Source organism: Rhinoderma darwinii, chromosome 5 (genome assembly GCF_050947455.1).
Source record: "Rhinoderma darwinii isolate aRhiDar2 chromosome 5, aRhiDar2.hap1, whole genome shotgun sequence".
In the NCBI taxonomy this organism is placed as follows: domain Eukaryota; kingdom Metazoa; phylum Chordata; class Amphibia; order Anura; family Rhinodermatidae; genus Rhinoderma; species Rhinoderma darwinii.
Genome location: NC_134691.1, coordinates 303,570,469 through 303,588,428, shown reverse-complemented (window position 1 = coordinate 303,588,428; position 17,960 = coordinate 303,570,469). Strand labels below are relative to the sequence as shown.

Genomic DNA, 17,960 nt, shown 5'->3' with positions numbered 1-17,960 from the left:
AATAAAGTTGAATATGTGTAACAAATAAATTAAATAAAACTCCTACCGTTTTGTGTGTTCTGCTCCTATACAGACCAATGTGTCCCCATGGTTACAGACTACATAGTCTGATCCTGAAATAATGTGTTACAGTGTTCACCTGCCCGCTACACTATTATTTATAGACTAGCAAGAAGAGGGGGTAGAAAGAGTAGAGAAATGTAAGCTCTTGGAATCAAATTCTATCCCCCCTTCTTGGCACTAAATATAAACTACAATGTAGGACAGTTCCTATTTCTAATAGTAAACAGTTGTAGCTACTTTTGTGCTTGTATTTTTCCAGAGGATAATCATGGTTATGGCTGCATGTTTGTTGATTTGCAGAACTGCAGCCCTGATATAGAGCTGACCCGTTTCTGGAAGCCCAAGAGTGTCCCCTCGGGAGATTAATTCCCAGCCCACCTTCTATTCTCGGTGTGGACACAGTGCAAAGATAAAGTATACAAATTGGGATGCCTAGTACGTGAGGTTTCAGGGTGCTTGTTGTTCATTGATTTCATTATGAAGCAATAGCACTATTTATCCATAAAAAGCAGCAATGCTCGCAAAAGTCTCTTGTAGCTTCCTTTTGCTAGAACTATATAACGGACACATCCATGGACTAATATAGTTATACACCTTCAATAGTGGCTTATGAAATATTTGTTTATATGCCTCATTTGTCTCACGCTTTTCGTATGAATCCATGAAAAAGTCCACGTGTCTCTGTATAAAATCACAGGAACATGAAGGCATAGATGAGCTTATAGAAGGCTATGGCTGATGTGTTACGAAATCGTGCAACACAGATCCGTGATATGGTAGTGAGCATGAGCCCTTATCTCAGTCAGTGTACCAGTTTTGTCAAAAGTTTGCAAGTTTTAATGGGGCACCAGGGCAGGGATTACAGGGTTTCCGCCTAACCCTCATGCTGGTCATGTTATTACGAAGCCTATCCATGACCTATTTTTTCTTCATCATACTTTTCACCACTAACTTATCTACATCTGTATTTCACTAGGATCTCATTTTTCTGTACTTTACTGTAAGTAACATCTAAACATGTGAAGAAAACCAATGCAAACATTTTCACAAAAAATCTGCTGACGACAAAGAAGATGATAGGGCTAAAATCACCCTACAAAATTATCATTCACGTGACAGCTCTTTAATATTCTCTTGGGTATATGTTGCTGATAATTTTATTCCACAAGCTAAACGCCCAGTGTGTAAACAAAGGAATTTCAGATGTTTGGTGCCCACATCCGTAGTGCGCCTCTTATAATTGATGAATGATTTAAAAGAGCAGCTGCCAGCAACATGAAGAGAGAGCTCTGCAAAACTAAGATAATTGGCAAGCGTGGTATCTATTTGCCGATTGCAGATCTCTTTATTTGTTGCCTTATGAATAATTTATATTTGATACATGAACTTCTCCTAGTGAAGATATTATCCTACAAATGAAAGGCGCACATTACTTTTGTTGAGGCACAGCTAATGTTTTAAATATATTTATTTATACCTAGTGACAACAATCTGATCGGCTTTACACACATAGTAAGGCTTGTTTCAAGCTATTCTGTGGGGACAGATTATTAAAAAGATGCCATAATAGGGGTTGGCTGTTCAAAAGGAATCCATTCACATTTTATTCCACTTATTTAATCCAATATATATTTTTTTTAATTGAAAAGTTCAACTGCAAAAAAATAGATCTAAACTTGTTAATAGGAACTAAAAATTTTCTGTTTGTAAATTACACCTCTTCTACTGAAAAAAAATAAGAATTTATTGTAATAAAACGTGATATACCTTTTGAATAGCCACACTCTATTATGGCAACTGTACTTTAAAGGGTTATTTCAATTGCTAGGATATTCCATCACTTTATGATCGGTGGAAGTTCAAAGTTTGAACAAAGGAACCGTAGCTGCAGGTTTGCAGGGGAAACTTAGAAGGGGACGCACCACTAAACAGCACTGCGGCACCTTCATTCTCAGGATCGGTGGGGTACCAGAGGTCAGTCCTACCACCGATCATAAATGATATGATGGCATATCCTAGCGATATGACATTACAATACAAAACAGGAATACCCCTTTAATGAGACAATTCAATAATAATAAAGCTGAAAATTCTGAAGAACCAAACAGAGGAATAGTCCTGCAGGGACATAGTTTAGGTCCACACTGTGTTCAGCAGGATCATTTTAAACATTCCAGCAATGCATATATTTGCCATTGACTCTCATTTAAAAAAAAACAAGTTTTTTTTTTAATACAGTTGAGGCTATGGTATGTCGACGTATATGAGCCAAGTGTATGCCAAAAGGACACTCTTTTGACATACGTTTTAGCTAATTATAGTTTATAAGCAGGTTAGCATTTCTTCACATATCTGTTCGGGCTCTATTCTGACGTTCTGTCTGAGGTTTCTGTTGGAATGGAGCCCTGACTGACACAAACGGAAACCATAGATTTCAATCACCATTGTTTTCAATGGTGACAGATCCGGTGTCAATGGTTTCCGTTTGTCTCAGTTGTGCAAGGGTTCCGTCGTTATGACAGAATCAATGGCGTAGTCGACTACTGTATAGATTGCGTCAAAACATTGAAATCAATGGTGATGGAAACGTATGGTTTCCGTTTGTGTCAGTCAGTGCTCTATTCTGACGGAAACCTCCGACGGAACGTCAGAATAGAGCCTGAACAGATATGTGAATTTAAGCCTTAGAGCCTGTTCACATCAGCGTTGGCTTTCCATTCCCGGATTCTGTCTGAGGTTTCCGTCGGGTGAACCCCGCAACGGAAAGTGAAAGTGAAACCACAACTTCCGTTTCCGTCACCATTGATATCAATGGTGACGGAAACATTGCTAATGGTTTCCATTCGTCACCATTCCGGCAGGTTTCAGTTTTTCCGACGGAATCAATAGCGCAGTCGACTCCGCCATTGATTCCGTTGTTAAAACGGAAACCTGGCGGAATGGTGACGAACGGAAACCATTAGCGATGTTTCCGTCACCATTGTTATCAGTGGTGACTGAAACGGAAGCTGTGGTTTCAGTTTCACTTTCTGTTGCGGGGTTCACCCGACGGAAACCTCCGACGGAACCCTGGAATGGAAAGCGAACGGTGATGTGAACAGGCCCTTAAACATGTACTTTGGAAAAATTTAACGAAATATACAGTATGTTGAAAATATCACCCAAATGCAGCCCGAACCTAGACTTAACAATATGTTTTACGAAGGTGATCTTTTAAACAGTGCAGAAAGTTTAAAACCTGTAATAAATTGCTATTCATCCTGGCTAGGCTTTATTACATATATACTGAGTGAATTTCAGATGCTATCTTGAAGGAAAAAAAAAAATTGCACTTCCGATTGCAAAGCTGAAGAAAAATTGTGAATATGCGTCATTTTTAGATGTGGGAAAACATTTGCCAAGAAGAGAGTTATGTGTCTTTTCTATATGTTTAGTGTTTCTTTAAAAACATTATCTGTGGGATTCTACTCATGCACAGATTTTATGGCATATCACGTATAGCACCATTCATCATCGCAGAAGACAAGTTAATGTATTGCTCTGGCTATAATACCTTCACATTTCAGTAAGAAGTACTCCAGAGTGTGACTGAACGAGGCACTGACATAAGTACAGTTCTCAATCAATAAGCACGAGATGCACTGTCTGTTGAAGCTCCCATTGGTGTTGGTACTACAAAGAAAATAATTAGCAAAAGTGTATCAGTCTTAGTTAACAATATTCTCAATTCACAGTGCAACGAGCAGCTATTATGGATACAACATGGAAAGAAAGGCGAGAGAGCTTAGCATATAGCAAAGTAACGATTATCTAATTACTTTCCTGAATCATAAAAGGAACACTCAAAAAAAACCACAGCATAGCTGTCCAAATACTATTTAAAATCTAAAGAGATAAATTACTTCTCATCTAAAATCGACACCGAACCAAGGCAAACAATAGGCAGTTTTGAGATGGCCAAAAAAGTCTGGGTACTGACAAAATCAAGATCAATCTCTGAATTATTATCACAGGTGTCGACAAATTAGGCTAAATCTGATATGGTGACTACCTACCCTAACTATAAAACTTTTTAATGGGAAAATATAAATCTAAGTACATTAGTACATACTAATTAAATATCAACGGCTTTTATCTTAAAGGGGTTTTCCGATATCTGTTTTTTTTTTTACCTCTGCCACTTCTCCTTGTCATAAATAACCCCCCCCCCCACTGAATACTGTATTTTTTACCCGAGTGAGAAAGCTTCTTTGTTGACTTTTATGAGTTTAATTACTTTCCTCTTTTTGTTTGTTCGCTCTTCCGGTCCGCCGCTTACAGCATGCACCGCTTCTCTCCCAGCATGCCATGTGCCCGGAGCAGGGAATGTCAGGTAAGGGATGCGCAGGTGCAATGTATTATCATTGGACAGCGCATGTGCGGTTCAAAGACAGATTATTTGAACCGCGCATGTGCAAGTTTGCTGCCTTGTCGACAGGAACTACCCACTGAAGGAACATCACTGATGACGTGTCATTCAGGGAGCAGACAGGAAGAGGAGTTCATCCCACGTGGCGGTTTTCTTCCACAACTGTCCGCATCAATGCCGCACAGAATCTGCATTGCAGATTCTGTGGCGGATCTGCCCAAAATGTGCAGTAAATTGATGCGGACTAGCTGCTGCGTATTGCGGTGAAAGTACTTCCCTTCTCTCTATCAGTGCAGGATAGAGAGAAGGGACAGCACTTTCCCTAGTGAAAGTAAAATAATTTCATACTTACCGTTCATTGTCTTGGTGACGCGTCCCTCTTTCGGCATCCAGCCCGACCTCCCTGGATGACGCGGCAGTCCATGTGACCGCTGCAGCCTATGATTGGCTGCAGCCGTCACTTAGACTGAAACGTCATCCTGGGAAGCCGGACTGGAGGAAGAAGCAGGGAGTTCTCGGTAAGTATGAACTTCTATTTTTTTTACAGGTTACTGTAGATTGGGATCGGTAGTCACTGTCCAGGGTGCTGAAACAGTTACTGCCGATCGCTTAACTCTTTCAACACCCTGGACAGTGACTATTTACTGACGTCGCCTAGCAACGCTCCCGTAATTACGGGTGCACACACATAGTCACCCGTAATTACGGGAGCCCCATTGACTTCCTCAGTCTGGCTGTAGACCTAGAAATACATAGGTCCAGCCAGAATGAAGAAATGTCATGTTAAAAAAGCAATACGCATCCGCAGCACACATAACATGTACATGACATCTGCGGACTTCATTGTGGAATTTAGAATCTCCATTGAAGTCAATGGAGAACTTCCGCAATGAGTCCGCAACCAGTCCGCCACACGTCCGCAACAACCATTGTATGCTGCGGACACCAAATTCCGCACCGCAGCCTATGCTCCGCAGCGGAATTTTCCGCCTCGTCTAAACGAAGCCTACTAAAAAGAAGTGGAAGGCAATGGAGAAACGGGTCCGCTGCGGATTAACGCTGCGGAGTGTTCGCAGCGGAATTCCAGAGTAATTCCGCCACGTGGGGCTTTGCCCTTAAGAAGAAAGAAGAACGGTCTGGATGTCATCAGAAGTCCTGAATTCCGATGGGTGCAGCGTCATGTGACACTACTTGCAATTCGAAGAAATCAAGATTTTTCAAGAGGCAAGTATATAAGAATGTTAGTTTAATATCTATTTAAAATGTGTTAGGGAAAAGATTTTTAAAAGTGGAAAACCCCTTTAAGAACTAACATACATGGGCAACAGGAATAAAGGAAAATTAAATGGGGTAAGTGAGGCATGACTCTTGTTAAGGAGAAGCAACTTGTCAACAGTACAACCATGCCAGTCTCCAGCTCAACTTTCGTTATTATCCGATTTTTTAAAAAAAAGATGAATTTGGCTATAGAACCTTTTTAATGCTGCTTTATGGTGCCTGACTGGCACATAACATCTTTATGTGGAGTAGACATTTAAATCAAAAAGATTTAAAAAAAACGTACGTGCAGTGTAAACCATATTATACAAATGTAAAAATGCCATTATACAATACATTACTCTAAAATATGATAACACTATCCATTCAACTTTCAAAAAACAAGACACCCCAAAATCATGCCCTGAAGTTACATCACATTGCAATGTAACTGATCAAAGCTTATTTACCTGTATAACTGTCTCCGTGTAGGGGAGTCTTCCGTGCTGAGAAAGTAGCTACATGAAATAAAAAACACAGATTAAAAAGGGAAGAATATATGTATCTCATAAAAGATACAAAGTACCAGCAGGTAGTTATAGTCATAGAGGGAAAAAAATAATGAAAGCCTAAAATGCTGAAGGGGAAAAAGAGGCGACTTTGAACTATTTTCCTTTACACTCTTGGTCCCAACCAGTTTCTTTAGAAACAATGTCCATGTTTGATCTGAAATCGTCTTTATATGAAGAGGATTATTTAATGCAACATGAAAAATATATTCTTTCTTTTTGATTATTTTTGCTGATCATTAGTCTTATGTAATCGCCATATTAATTTCTTTCACCTAAATTTCAAGGCATATGAATCATGTTTTATTTTATGAAGCACAATAATTAGAGGTGTAAGATGACAAATTGCCATGTGCAGTCTGATGTTTCAGCGATCTTCCGAGTTCATTCCCAGTTAACAAATCTTTCCCTTTGTCAAGCTGACAAAATTGTAGCTTCCTTTAAAAGTGACCTAGAATTTTGTAATATTTTTTTTTCTTTGACAACAACAGGCGCTGAGAGGTGCTTCCTCCTGGAAAGACGTGGAAAGCTGAGATTGATGAAAAGAGTCACAGTCTCTTATTGAATCCTTTGTGAATTCTCAATGATTGTCAGACCCCAAGAGTCAAGGATCTGTGACCCAACACACACAAAACGCCTTCTCTGTATTGCAACTGGAAAATGAGTAAAGGCACGTTTTATTATGTGTCACTGTGGCTGGAAATGACAGGCCTTGCAATAGTTGACATCCTTTATCAGATCAGATAATTGTTATCATTAGTTTTATGGGAGTTAAGTTTATGGCAGCAACTTTTAATTAGTTTTTTTTCTAGTTACATAGTATCATAGTTAGGCCTCATGCACACGACCGTAAAACACCGTAAAAACACCCATTATTAGTAATTACGACCCGTAATAACGGGCTCATAGACTTCTATTGGCCACGGGTACCTTCCCGTTTTCTTGCGGGAAGGTGCCCGTGCCGTTGAAAAAGATAGAACATGTCCTATTTCAGGCCGTAATAACGGCACGGGCAGCCCATAGAAGTCTATGGAGCTCCCATAATAACGGGTGGCTACGTGTGTGCACCCGTCATTACGGCAGTGTTGCTAGGCGACGTCGGTAAATAGTCACTGTCCAGGGTACTGAAAGAGTTAACTGATCGGCAGTATCTCTTTCAGCACCCTGGATAGTGAATTCCGATCAGAATATAGAGCAACCTGTAAAAAAAAAGACGTTCATACTTACCGAGAACTTCCTGCTTCCTCCAGTCCGGTCTCCCGGCCGTTGCCTTGGTGACGCGTCCCTCTCGACATCCGGCCCGACTTCCCTGGATGACGTTTCAGCCCATGTGACCGCTGCAGCCAATCACAGGCCAATCACAGGCTGCAGCGGTCACATGGACTGCCGCGTCATCCAGGGATGTCGGGCTGGATGTGAAGAGAGGGACGCGTCACCAAGACAATGGCCGGGTAAGTATGAATTTCTTTAACTTTTATTACAGAAAGGGCTGTCCCTTCTCTCTATCCTGCACTGATAGAGAGAAGGGCTGCCGATTAGTGCAGTGCTATTTTGCAGCCAAAAACGTGCCCGTAAATATGGGTGGAATACGGGTGACACCGGACCCATATTTACGGGCACGGGTCCGTAAATACTGGTGCAAAACGGGTCGAATACGTGTGACACCGGACCCGTATTTACGCCAGTATTTACGGGTGGGAAAAAATACGGTCGTGTGCATGAGGCCTTACTTAGTTATAAAAAAAGACACATGTCTATCGAGTTCAACCTTTCCCAGATCAATTATATATCATTATAGCTAAATTATTTATAATCCTAATGCCACTTGTCATTAGATATGCATCAAGTCCTGTTTAGAGTACTGACATACCGTGGTATCTGCCATTACTACTTTACGGGGTAGGGCATTCCATAGCTTGACTAACTGTAAGAAACCCTTTACTATATTGATGTATCAAATGCCTTTCCTCCACACGGAATGAATGTGCCTTGGAATGAATAAATCATATGCCAGTTCTTTGTATTAACCACACATACTTATACATGTTAATAAGATCACCTCTAAGGAGTCATTTTACCAAACTGACCAAGCCCAATTTTTCTAGCCTCTCATTGTAAGAGAGACCTCCCATCTCATTTAATAATCTAGTCGCCCGCCTTTGAATCTACATCAGTTCTCCTTCATCCTTTTTACAATGTGGAGCCCAAAATGAAATACCATATTCGATATGTATTTTATAATATTATATTAAGATCACAGGTTTATATCTCTCTTTTAATGCAACTTAAAATCTAATTTGCTTTTGCAGTTGCTGCTTGACATTGAGTACTGTTTCTTATTTTTCTTCTAACTAGGAATACACATATGTTGTTCTGTTATCCCCATTTGTATTCCATTTAACATATATTAATAAATACTATTACTGCAGCCTAGGTGTATTAAATTATATTTACTAACATTAAATTTGCGTTGTTCCTGGGCGTTTAACCCCATGAAATGCTGCAGGCAATCGCAACCGCAGCATCTGAGGCATTATAAAGAGGGGGGACAACAGCTCATTGGCCCCCCACTACGCGATTGTGGGGAGCCGATGGTTGTCATGGCAGCTCAGGGGCCTAGTGAAGGCCCACAGGTCTGCCTTCACTCTGCCTCTGTTAAGCTCTGCCTGTAAAAATTACTATACACTGCAATACATTAGTATTGCAGTGTATTGTACCAGCGATCTAATGACAGCTGGTTCAAGTCCTCTAGAGGGACTAATAAAATGTGTAAAGGAAAGTTTAACGTTTTATTGAGTGTGTACGATTTAAAACAACTCTTTGTTTGTATATTAGGTAATTCCATTACTAGTAACGAGGCTAGAGTTTAAGGAAGAAAAAAGCGTAAATCCACCAGGGCCCATCACCACCTCAAGCGCTTCCTAGACACTTCCAGCTTAAAAACATGGGAGTCTGAATATTTGTTAGCATACCTCCAGCAATACAAATGTTTTAATATGTGGAAGAAGAGGACAACATGCCGCTTTTACTAATAATTATTAGTAAGGAACTACTTTGGTCGGAGCTTTGAGACCCCATCTACCTCCAATGCTAACTAGAAAAAATACAGTTTTCGAGTGCACATGTTTATCGCCAATAAGATAATCAGCTGCCACACACCCATGGCTATGCTTAAATCTAGGGGGGAAACGATATGGCATGTTTAAATGCAGCATGCCAATTGTTGTTTTCTCCAATAGCAGACATCAAGGGACAGTTGGACTACCTTCATACATATTACATTGTCAGCAAATCCTGTCGACAAGGACAGCATTTGCTTTCAGCTAGCCTAACTTAATGACAACATTATACATATCACAGTAAAGGTGCTTTTACACGGCCAGATTTCATGATAGGTAATCGTGCGCTGATCAACGATATGGCCTGTCAATCTGTGCTCGGTAGCTCCATTTACATGGAGCAATGATCGGAATGTATGGGGAGGAATAATCGCTAAAATTACTGCTTGTCCACATTTGCATCTTGTCGCCAGCACATTCCCTGTTTACACAGGTAGATGTGCTGTCGACCATTTTTTTAGCTGCATAAAAGATGCAATCAGCCGATGAAAGAGATCATGTGGCGGCTGACTGCTGCCCTGTTTAAACAGGGCAATGATTGGGAACTAGCGTTTGCAAGACTCTTACCAACAAATCCCTATTACCCAATCATTCCATCATTGGGAGTGATTCGGTTAAGGGTATCTTCACACATCCTATTTTCGGCTGTTTTTTGGGCCATAAACGCACGAAAAATGGCCGAAAAATCGGAAGCAGAACGCCTCCAAACATCTGCCCATTGATTTCAATGGGAAAACAGCATTCTGTTCCGACGGAGCATTTTTTTACGTGTAAAAAAACGGCCGCGAAAAAGAAGTTCCATAGACTCTATTGAAAAAAGCTCCAAAAACTACCTTAAAAAACGCAGCGAAAAACGCAGCGAAAACAGCTCCGTATTTTGAGACGTTTTTGACTCTGCATGTGAACATACCCTAAGGGTATGTGCACACACACTAATTACGTCCGTAATTGACGGACGTATTTCGGCCGCAAGTACCGGACCGAACACAGTGCAGGGAGCCGGGCTCCTAGCATCATACTTATATACGACGCTAGGAGTCCCTGCCTCGCTGCAGGACAACTGTCCCGTACTGAAAACATGATTACAGTACGGGACAGTTGTCCTGCAGCGAGGCAGGGACTCCTAGCATCGTACATAAGTATGATGCTAGGAGCCCGGCTCCCTGCACTGTGTTTGGTCCGGTACTTGCGGCCGAAATACGTCCGTCGATTACGGACGTAATTAGTGTGTGTGCACATACCCTAATAGAGATGACACTTCTTCTGCACCATTAGCAAAATACAGGCACCATTTACAGTACTTGCAATCTGTCAAAAGAGTGAAGAGAGGGACTGCTCGGATTAGCCCAGCATTTTTCCAGTTTTGAAGAGCGTAGTGGCTGAGAATTTGTTTTCTCTGCGGTTGATCTCTTTCTTGCACTATTTTTACACTTTTTTTAATCACTTTTGAGAACTGTTTATAATGAAAATATGTAACAAAGAAGTGAAGGTTCCCAAAACATGGAGAAGCTGGTCATAGACATGTTTTAATTGTTGACGATTCGGGTTGGTTTGGGGTGACGATTATTGCAATTCTCAAATATCATGTTCAGCTGAATGTATGTGTATATACTTATAGAGGATGGAAGGGTGAACAGCCACCAAACACCTTCAGGGCTGTTTATCTCAGGACAAGAACCAATTCAACCTGCCAAATTAATTTCTCCCCTGAGAACAGACACTCAAGGTGCCTGACAGCCTTTATAGACATTGTGCCGGAAGACAGCAGGATCTGCTGACAACAATCTAATACCTATGGCCTCCTTTACATGTCCTTTATAGCTAAGTACAACCTGCAAGAAAGATAATACAAGAAAAGAATCTTATTTTAACAGCTGGTTCACAGCTCAGTAAATAATAGGAAAGATATAAAAACATTAGTAAAAAGAAAAAGTGGGGGGATTACACAGATCATTTTCCAACCTGTAAACTGAATGGTAAGGGCATGTTCACACGTGGTGGAGTTTTTCCGCTGCAAATGTTGGTGCAGATTTGGGGAAATTACGCAACGAATCTGCACCAACATTTGCATATGTGACAGGTAATTCAGACGTAGCAGAAAACACAGCGAACTTGCCACAGATTTCAGTTTTTGCATTGCAAAGGCTGAAATCCGCAGTGAAAATCCGCTTCTTCTCCGCAACAGACAGTGCATGCTGTGAAGGGAAAATTCCGCACCGCAGCCTATGGTCTGCAGCAGAGTTTTCCGCAACGTCTGAACTAACTTGCCTCAAAATGTATTGAAACAAATGTAAAAAACGGCCGCTGGAGAATTCCACAGCAATTCCGCCACGTCTGGCCATGCCCTAACTATGAGCAACACTACTATATGAACTAGTCTTTAAATATCTTCCCACTATATCATAAATTATGCTAAAGGCAGATAACTATGATATATTAGCTTATATACGACATCCTGCAACTTTGTTCAATACAATACTTTAACTGCTTTGCTTCCTTTAACCCCTTCCCGACATACGCCGTATATATACGGCGCTGTCGGGAGGTGGTTCCCGCAAAGCGCCGTATATATACGGCGCAGTGATGGTGCGGGCTCAGAAGCAGAGCCGGCACTATCACTGCGGGGGGACAGCTGTATTATACAGCTGGCACCCTCCTGTAACTGCCAGGACCGGAGCTACTCTCCGATCCGGCAGATTAACCCCTCAGATGCTGCGCTCAATAGAGCGCAGCATCTGATAGGTTTTCACCCGATCGGCAACCCAGTGATGCAATCGCTGGGTTGCTGTGGCAATCGGACGCCAGAAAATGGCGTCCGAGTCTGCCTTGTACGGGAGCCGATGAGGACCCGCCTGCGGCGAGTCCTCATAGGCTTGCTGTCAGTGAATAACTGACAGCGCTAATACACTGCACTACGTATGTAGTGCAGTGTATTAGAGTAGCGATCGGGGCATCAGGCCCTCATGTCCCCTAGTGGGACAAGTAAAAAAAGTAAAAAAAAGTAAATAAAAATGTGGTAAAACAATAAAAACACACACATTTCAAATAAAAATAAAGCTAAACTGACTTTTTTCCCATAGTAAGTATTTTATTATGGGAAAAACCGTAAAAATAAAAAAAACTATACATAATTGGTATCGCCGCGTCCGTAATGACCCAAACTACAAAACTATTATGTAATTTATCCCGCACGGTGAACGCGGTAAAAAAAAAACATGAAAAACAGCGCCAGAATCTTTGTTTTTAGGTCACATCTCCTTCCAAAAAATGCTATAAAAAGTGATCAAAAAGTCACATTTACTCCAAAATAGTACTAATAAAAAACGCCAATCCGTGCCGCACAAAATAATCCCTGACACCGCTTTGTGCACGCAAAAATAATAAAGTTATGGGTCTTAGAATATGGCGACACAGAAAACAAATGATTTTATAAAAAAAGTGATTTTATTGTGCAAAAGCCGCAATACATAAAAAAAACTATATAAATTTGGTATCGCCGTAATCGTATCGACCCGCAGAATAAAGCTAACATGTAATCTAGGGCGCACTGTGGATGCAGAGAAAAAAAAACAATAAAAAACAATTCCAGAATTGCTTGTTTTTGGTAATTTCCTTTACCAAAAAATGAAATAAAAAGTGATCAAAAAGTCGTATGTGTTCTAAAATGGTACCAATAAAATCTACAGCCCGTCTCGCAAAAAACAAGCCCGCACACCGCTCAATCAACTGAAAAATAAAAAAGTTACGGCACTAGTAATGCGGTGATCAAAAACATCTCAATACGCAGGCCGGAGGTGAACATTCCTTCAGTTTCAGGGCCCTAGTATTTAGGAACTAGGAAGGGAAGGGACATGGCACATCCGCTGGAAGCGAGGGCGCCCGTATTATATCAGCGCAAAACTTTCCCAGTAATATTTCCCAAACTACGAAGGAGAAAAAGTCCCCAAAAGGTGCAGAGCGTTACAAAGGAGGGATAAGAAAGAAAACCGTTTATCAGTGTGACACCGGCCTGCGCATAACGGATCGCTTCACATCGTAACACACTTCTATGTATAATTGTATTATTTACCCCATGATTATACCCTCTTATTATACCCTGATGTACTCCGCACAGATTACATATGCCCCCATATTATAAACGGAAATACCAGCAAAACCCCAAACAGAACTATTACCAAGCAAAATCCATGCTCAAAATGGCGGTCTTTCCCTTCTTAGCCCTACAGTGTGCCCAAACAGCAATTTATGGCCACAAGTAAGGCATTACAATGCCCGGGAGAACCCGCTTAACAATTTATGGGGTAAGATTCTCTAGGGGCACAACATCTTGTGCGGTGAATGGGCAGATCAGTGGAGAAATTGCAATTTTCACTTTGCACCATCCACTGCGCATTCATTTCTGAAAAACACCTGTGGAGTCTAAATTGTCACTACACCCCTTGATAAATGCCTTTAGGGGTGTAGTTTCTAAAACGGGGTCACTTTTGTTTGGTACATCAGGGGTTTTGCAAATGCAACATGGCGTCCGCAAACCATTCCAGCAAAATCTACGCTCCAAATGATAAATACCGCTCCTTTTCTTCTGAATGCTCCCATATATGTAAACAGTCGATTATAACCACATATGGGGTGTTACCGTACTCGGGAGAAATTACTTTACAAATGTTGGGGTGCTTTTTCTTCTCTATTCCTTGTAAAAATGAAAAATGTGTATCTAAAACTACATCTTGTTGGAAAAAAAAAATATTTTTCATTTTCATGGCTTAATTCTAATTAATTCAGCAAAAAACCTTTGGGATCAAAATTTTCACTATACCCCTAGATGATTCCTCAGGGGGTGCAGTTTCCCAAATGGTGTCACTTTTGGGGTGTTTCCACTGTACTAGTACTACAGGGGCTCAGCAAATATGACATGACACCCAGAAACCATTCCAAAATCCAAATGGTGCTCCTTCCATTCTGAGCCCTACCGTGTGTCCAAACAGATGTTTGTGACCACATGTGGGGTATTATTTTACTCGGGAGAAGTTGCTTTACAAATGTTGTGGTGCTTTTTCTCCTTCAGTCCTTGTGGAAATGAAAAAAAAATACCTAAACCTACATTTTCTTTGAAAAAATGTAGATTTTCATTTTTACGGCCTAGTTACAATAAGTTCTGTAAAAAACCTGTGGGGTCAAAATGCTCACTATACCCTAGATAATTCCCTCAAAGAGTATAGTTTCCAAAATGGGGTCACTTGTTGGGGGTTTCCACTGTTTTGTCACCTCAGGGGCTTTGCAAATGCGACATGGCCTCCGCAAACCATTCCTGCTAAATTTGAGCTCCAAGAGCCAAATGGCGCTCTTTCCCTTCTAAGCCCTGCCGTGTGTCCAAACAACTGTTTATTACCACATGTGGGGTATTGTTTTACTCGGGAGAAATTGCTCTACAAATGTTGTGGTGCTTTTTCTACTTTAGTTCTCTTGGAAATGAAAAAAAATTAGCTAAACCTACATTTTATTTGAAAAAATTTAGATTATCATTTTCATGACCTAGTTCCAAAAATTTTTGCAAAAAAACTGGCCGGTCAAAATGCTTGCTACACCCCTAGATAAATTCCTCGAGGGGTATAGTTTCCAAAATGGGGTCACTTGTTGGGGGTTTCCACTGTTTTGTCACCTCAGGGGCTTTGCAAATGTGACATGGCCTCCGCAAACCATTTCTGCTAAATTTGAGCTCCAAGAGCCAAATGGCGCACTTTCCATTCTAAGCCCTGCCGTGTGTCCAAACAACCGTTTATTACCACATGTGGGGTACTGTTTTACTCGGGAGAAATTGCTCTACAAATGCTGTGGTGCTTTTTCTACTTTAGTTCTTTTGGAAATGAAAAAAAATTAGCTAAACCTACATTTTATTTGAAAAAATGTAGATTTTCATTTTCATGGCCTAGTTCCAAAAATTTTTGCAAAAAAACTGGCCGGTCAAAATGCTTGCTACACCCCTAGATAAATTCTTCGAGGGGTGTAGTTTCCCAAATGGGGTCACTTTTGGGGGGTTTCCACTGTTTTAGTTCCACTATACCTGTTCAAAGCTGACATGGTGCCTAAAATATATTCTAATAAAAAGGAGGCCCAAAATCCACTAGGTGCTCCTTTGCTTCTGAGGCCGGTGCTTCAGTCCAGTAGCACGCTACGGCCACATGTGGGATATTTCCTAAAACTGCAGAACCTGGGCAATAAATATTGAGTTGCATTTCTTGGGTAAAACCTTCTGTGGTACAAAAAAAATGGATTCAAAATGAATTTCTGGAAAAAAATAATGAACTTTGTAAATTTCACCTCTACTTTGCCTTAATTCCTGCGCAATGTCTAAAGGGTTAAGAAACTTTCTAAATGCTGTTTTGAATACTTTGAGGGGTGCAGTTTTTAAAATGGGGTGACTTATTGGCGGTTTCTAATATCTAAGGACCTCAAAGCCACTTCACAACTGAACTGGCCCCTGTAAAAATAGCATTTTGAAATTTTCTTGAAAATGTGAGAAATTGCTGCTAAAGTTCTAAGCCTTGTAACGTCCTAGAAAAATAAAATGATGATCAAAAAACGATGCCAATCTAAAGTAGACATATGGGGGATGTTAGTTAGCAACAATTTTGTGTGGTATAACTGCCTGTCTTACAAGCAGATGCATTTAAATTGAGAAAAATGTTAATTTTTGCAATTTTTCGCTAAATTTTGGTGTTTTTCACAATAAATACTGAATGTATCGGGCAAATTTTGCCAGTAACATAAAGTCCAATGTGTCACGAGAAAACAATCTCAGAATCGCTTGGATAGGTAAAAGCATTCCGGAGTTATTACCACATAAATTGAAACATGTCAGATTTGAAAAATGAGGCTCTGTCAGGAAGGTCAAAAGTGGCCAAAGAGGGAAGGGGTTAAGCTCCTTACAGTTATGTATATACTTACATTTTTTGATACTTTTCATCATATGCCAGAATTTCTGTAACATCCCAGTCGCCTGAAGTAATGGACTGTAAATTGTCGTTACTGTTGTTAGCCTAAAAGAGGAATAAAACACTTGAAATAAAAATAAAAAATGCCTGGAAAATAAAATACATATAAAAGATCTAGAAAGGACTTGAACAATAGGGGTTTATGGGTAGCCCCATCTGTATAGTTAGTCCTACGGAGGCCCCTTGCTGTGAATTCCTAATTTAGCTAATCACAACTCCCTTGTAAACATGTCTTTAAAAGGATTGTATAATGTTAGGAAAAAAAGTTTCTTAAGGCCCTATTACACCAGCAGATAATCGGCCAGTGCAGCGAGCGCCGATCAATGAGACATCGTTGATCGACGATCGTTTGCTCCTGTCACAAGGAGCATTGGATGGGGACGAGCCTGTCATTACTCTGATCGCTAGATGCAATACGTTATTATCATGTCGGCAGTGCGTCTCCCTGTTTACACAGGGAGATGTGCTACCGACAATGATAATATTTTACTTTTTTAAAGCGATACGATCTGCAGATGATCAAGCGTTTGCTCGTTCATCTGCTGATCGCTACCCTGTTTACACAGGGCAATTATCGGCAACGAGCTATGAACTCCTTTCTGCCAGATAATCGCCCAGTGTAAAACCCCCTTTAGTATCCCTTTAAATTAACCTTTCAAGCTTCTTCTTTAGGTGGTTAATAAAACAATGAGTTACTGTCCCTAGTGGTGTCATGAAGCTCCTGCTTATGTGCATAAAGAAATGCAAATTAAATAAATAAAACTAGTATGTCCCAGTCTGTTCACCTAGTACATACAGAAGTGCACACATCATATTACTTATTATGCTGCGTCATAACATCGTTCTGTGAAAACTTTTCTGGGATTCAGGCTCCACATTCAGATATGCAGTTTTAAAAGCGTTAGAGACTTGTCTAATATCACCCCCGCTTTTCAAGTCATACAACTTCTTGCTTGCGTCACATTTTAATAGAATTTTATGATTCTTAGTCTCTACTATTGAAGTTCTATGTGACTATAGTAAATCACTCCAAGGTTACGACTTTTATGGATACCTATGTCGCACAACGGTAGCCATTTAGCCCAGGTCTTAGTGTATGAGGGAACTGTCTTTATTTTGTGACTCGCAGCATTTGATATTTGCATGTTTTTATTATATTGGCTTGTGTACTTATATATGTGCTTCGTTATTAAAGCTGAGGTGTAATCCCCACCACAGTTTATGTTTGTATGTGGGAAACATAGAAGGCACATTCATTGTGCGATTTACCAGAAAAAATTTAAAGGGGCCCAAAACTGTACATTAAAAATGTGAAAACATTTTTTATATATTTTTCTGGTGACATGTCTTCTTCTGATTTCTGTCAGGTGCGGTGTTGTCATTCAGATTCAAGTGACCATATACATACATACATATCTACATCAGTAAATGTCAAGGCATGATGGGAAATATAGTTTTTCAACAGCTGAAAGGTTGGTTGGAGACCACTGATCTCTTAATTGTACCAGGCACAGCTCCGTACATTTGGTAGTGGCTGTGCCTGGTACTGCAA

The 17,960-nt window shown here is 40.5% G+C and overlaps 1 protein-coding gene across 4 annotated transcripts in view; it reads right to left on the bottom strand.

Moving 5' to 3' along the window:
• DPP6 (dipeptidyl peptidase like 6) overlaps positions 1-17,960 on the bottom strand; it is a 1,261,161-nt gene that overhangs the window by 39,646 nt on the left and 1,203,555 nt on the right. For all 4 annotated transcript variants that reach the window (XM_075827374.1, XM_075827376.1, XM_075827372.1 and 1 more), the window contains exons 14-16: positions 16,362-16,453; positions 6,199-6,246; positions 3,617-3,735 (exon numbers count right to left, since the gene is read on the bottom strand). In XM_075827374.1, the coding sequence (XP_075683489.1) occupies positions 3,617-3,735; positions 6,199-6,246; positions 16,362-16,453 (259 nt within the window). The remainder of the gene's footprint in view (positions 1-3,616; positions 3,736-6,198; positions 6,247-16,361; positions 16,454-17,960) is intronic.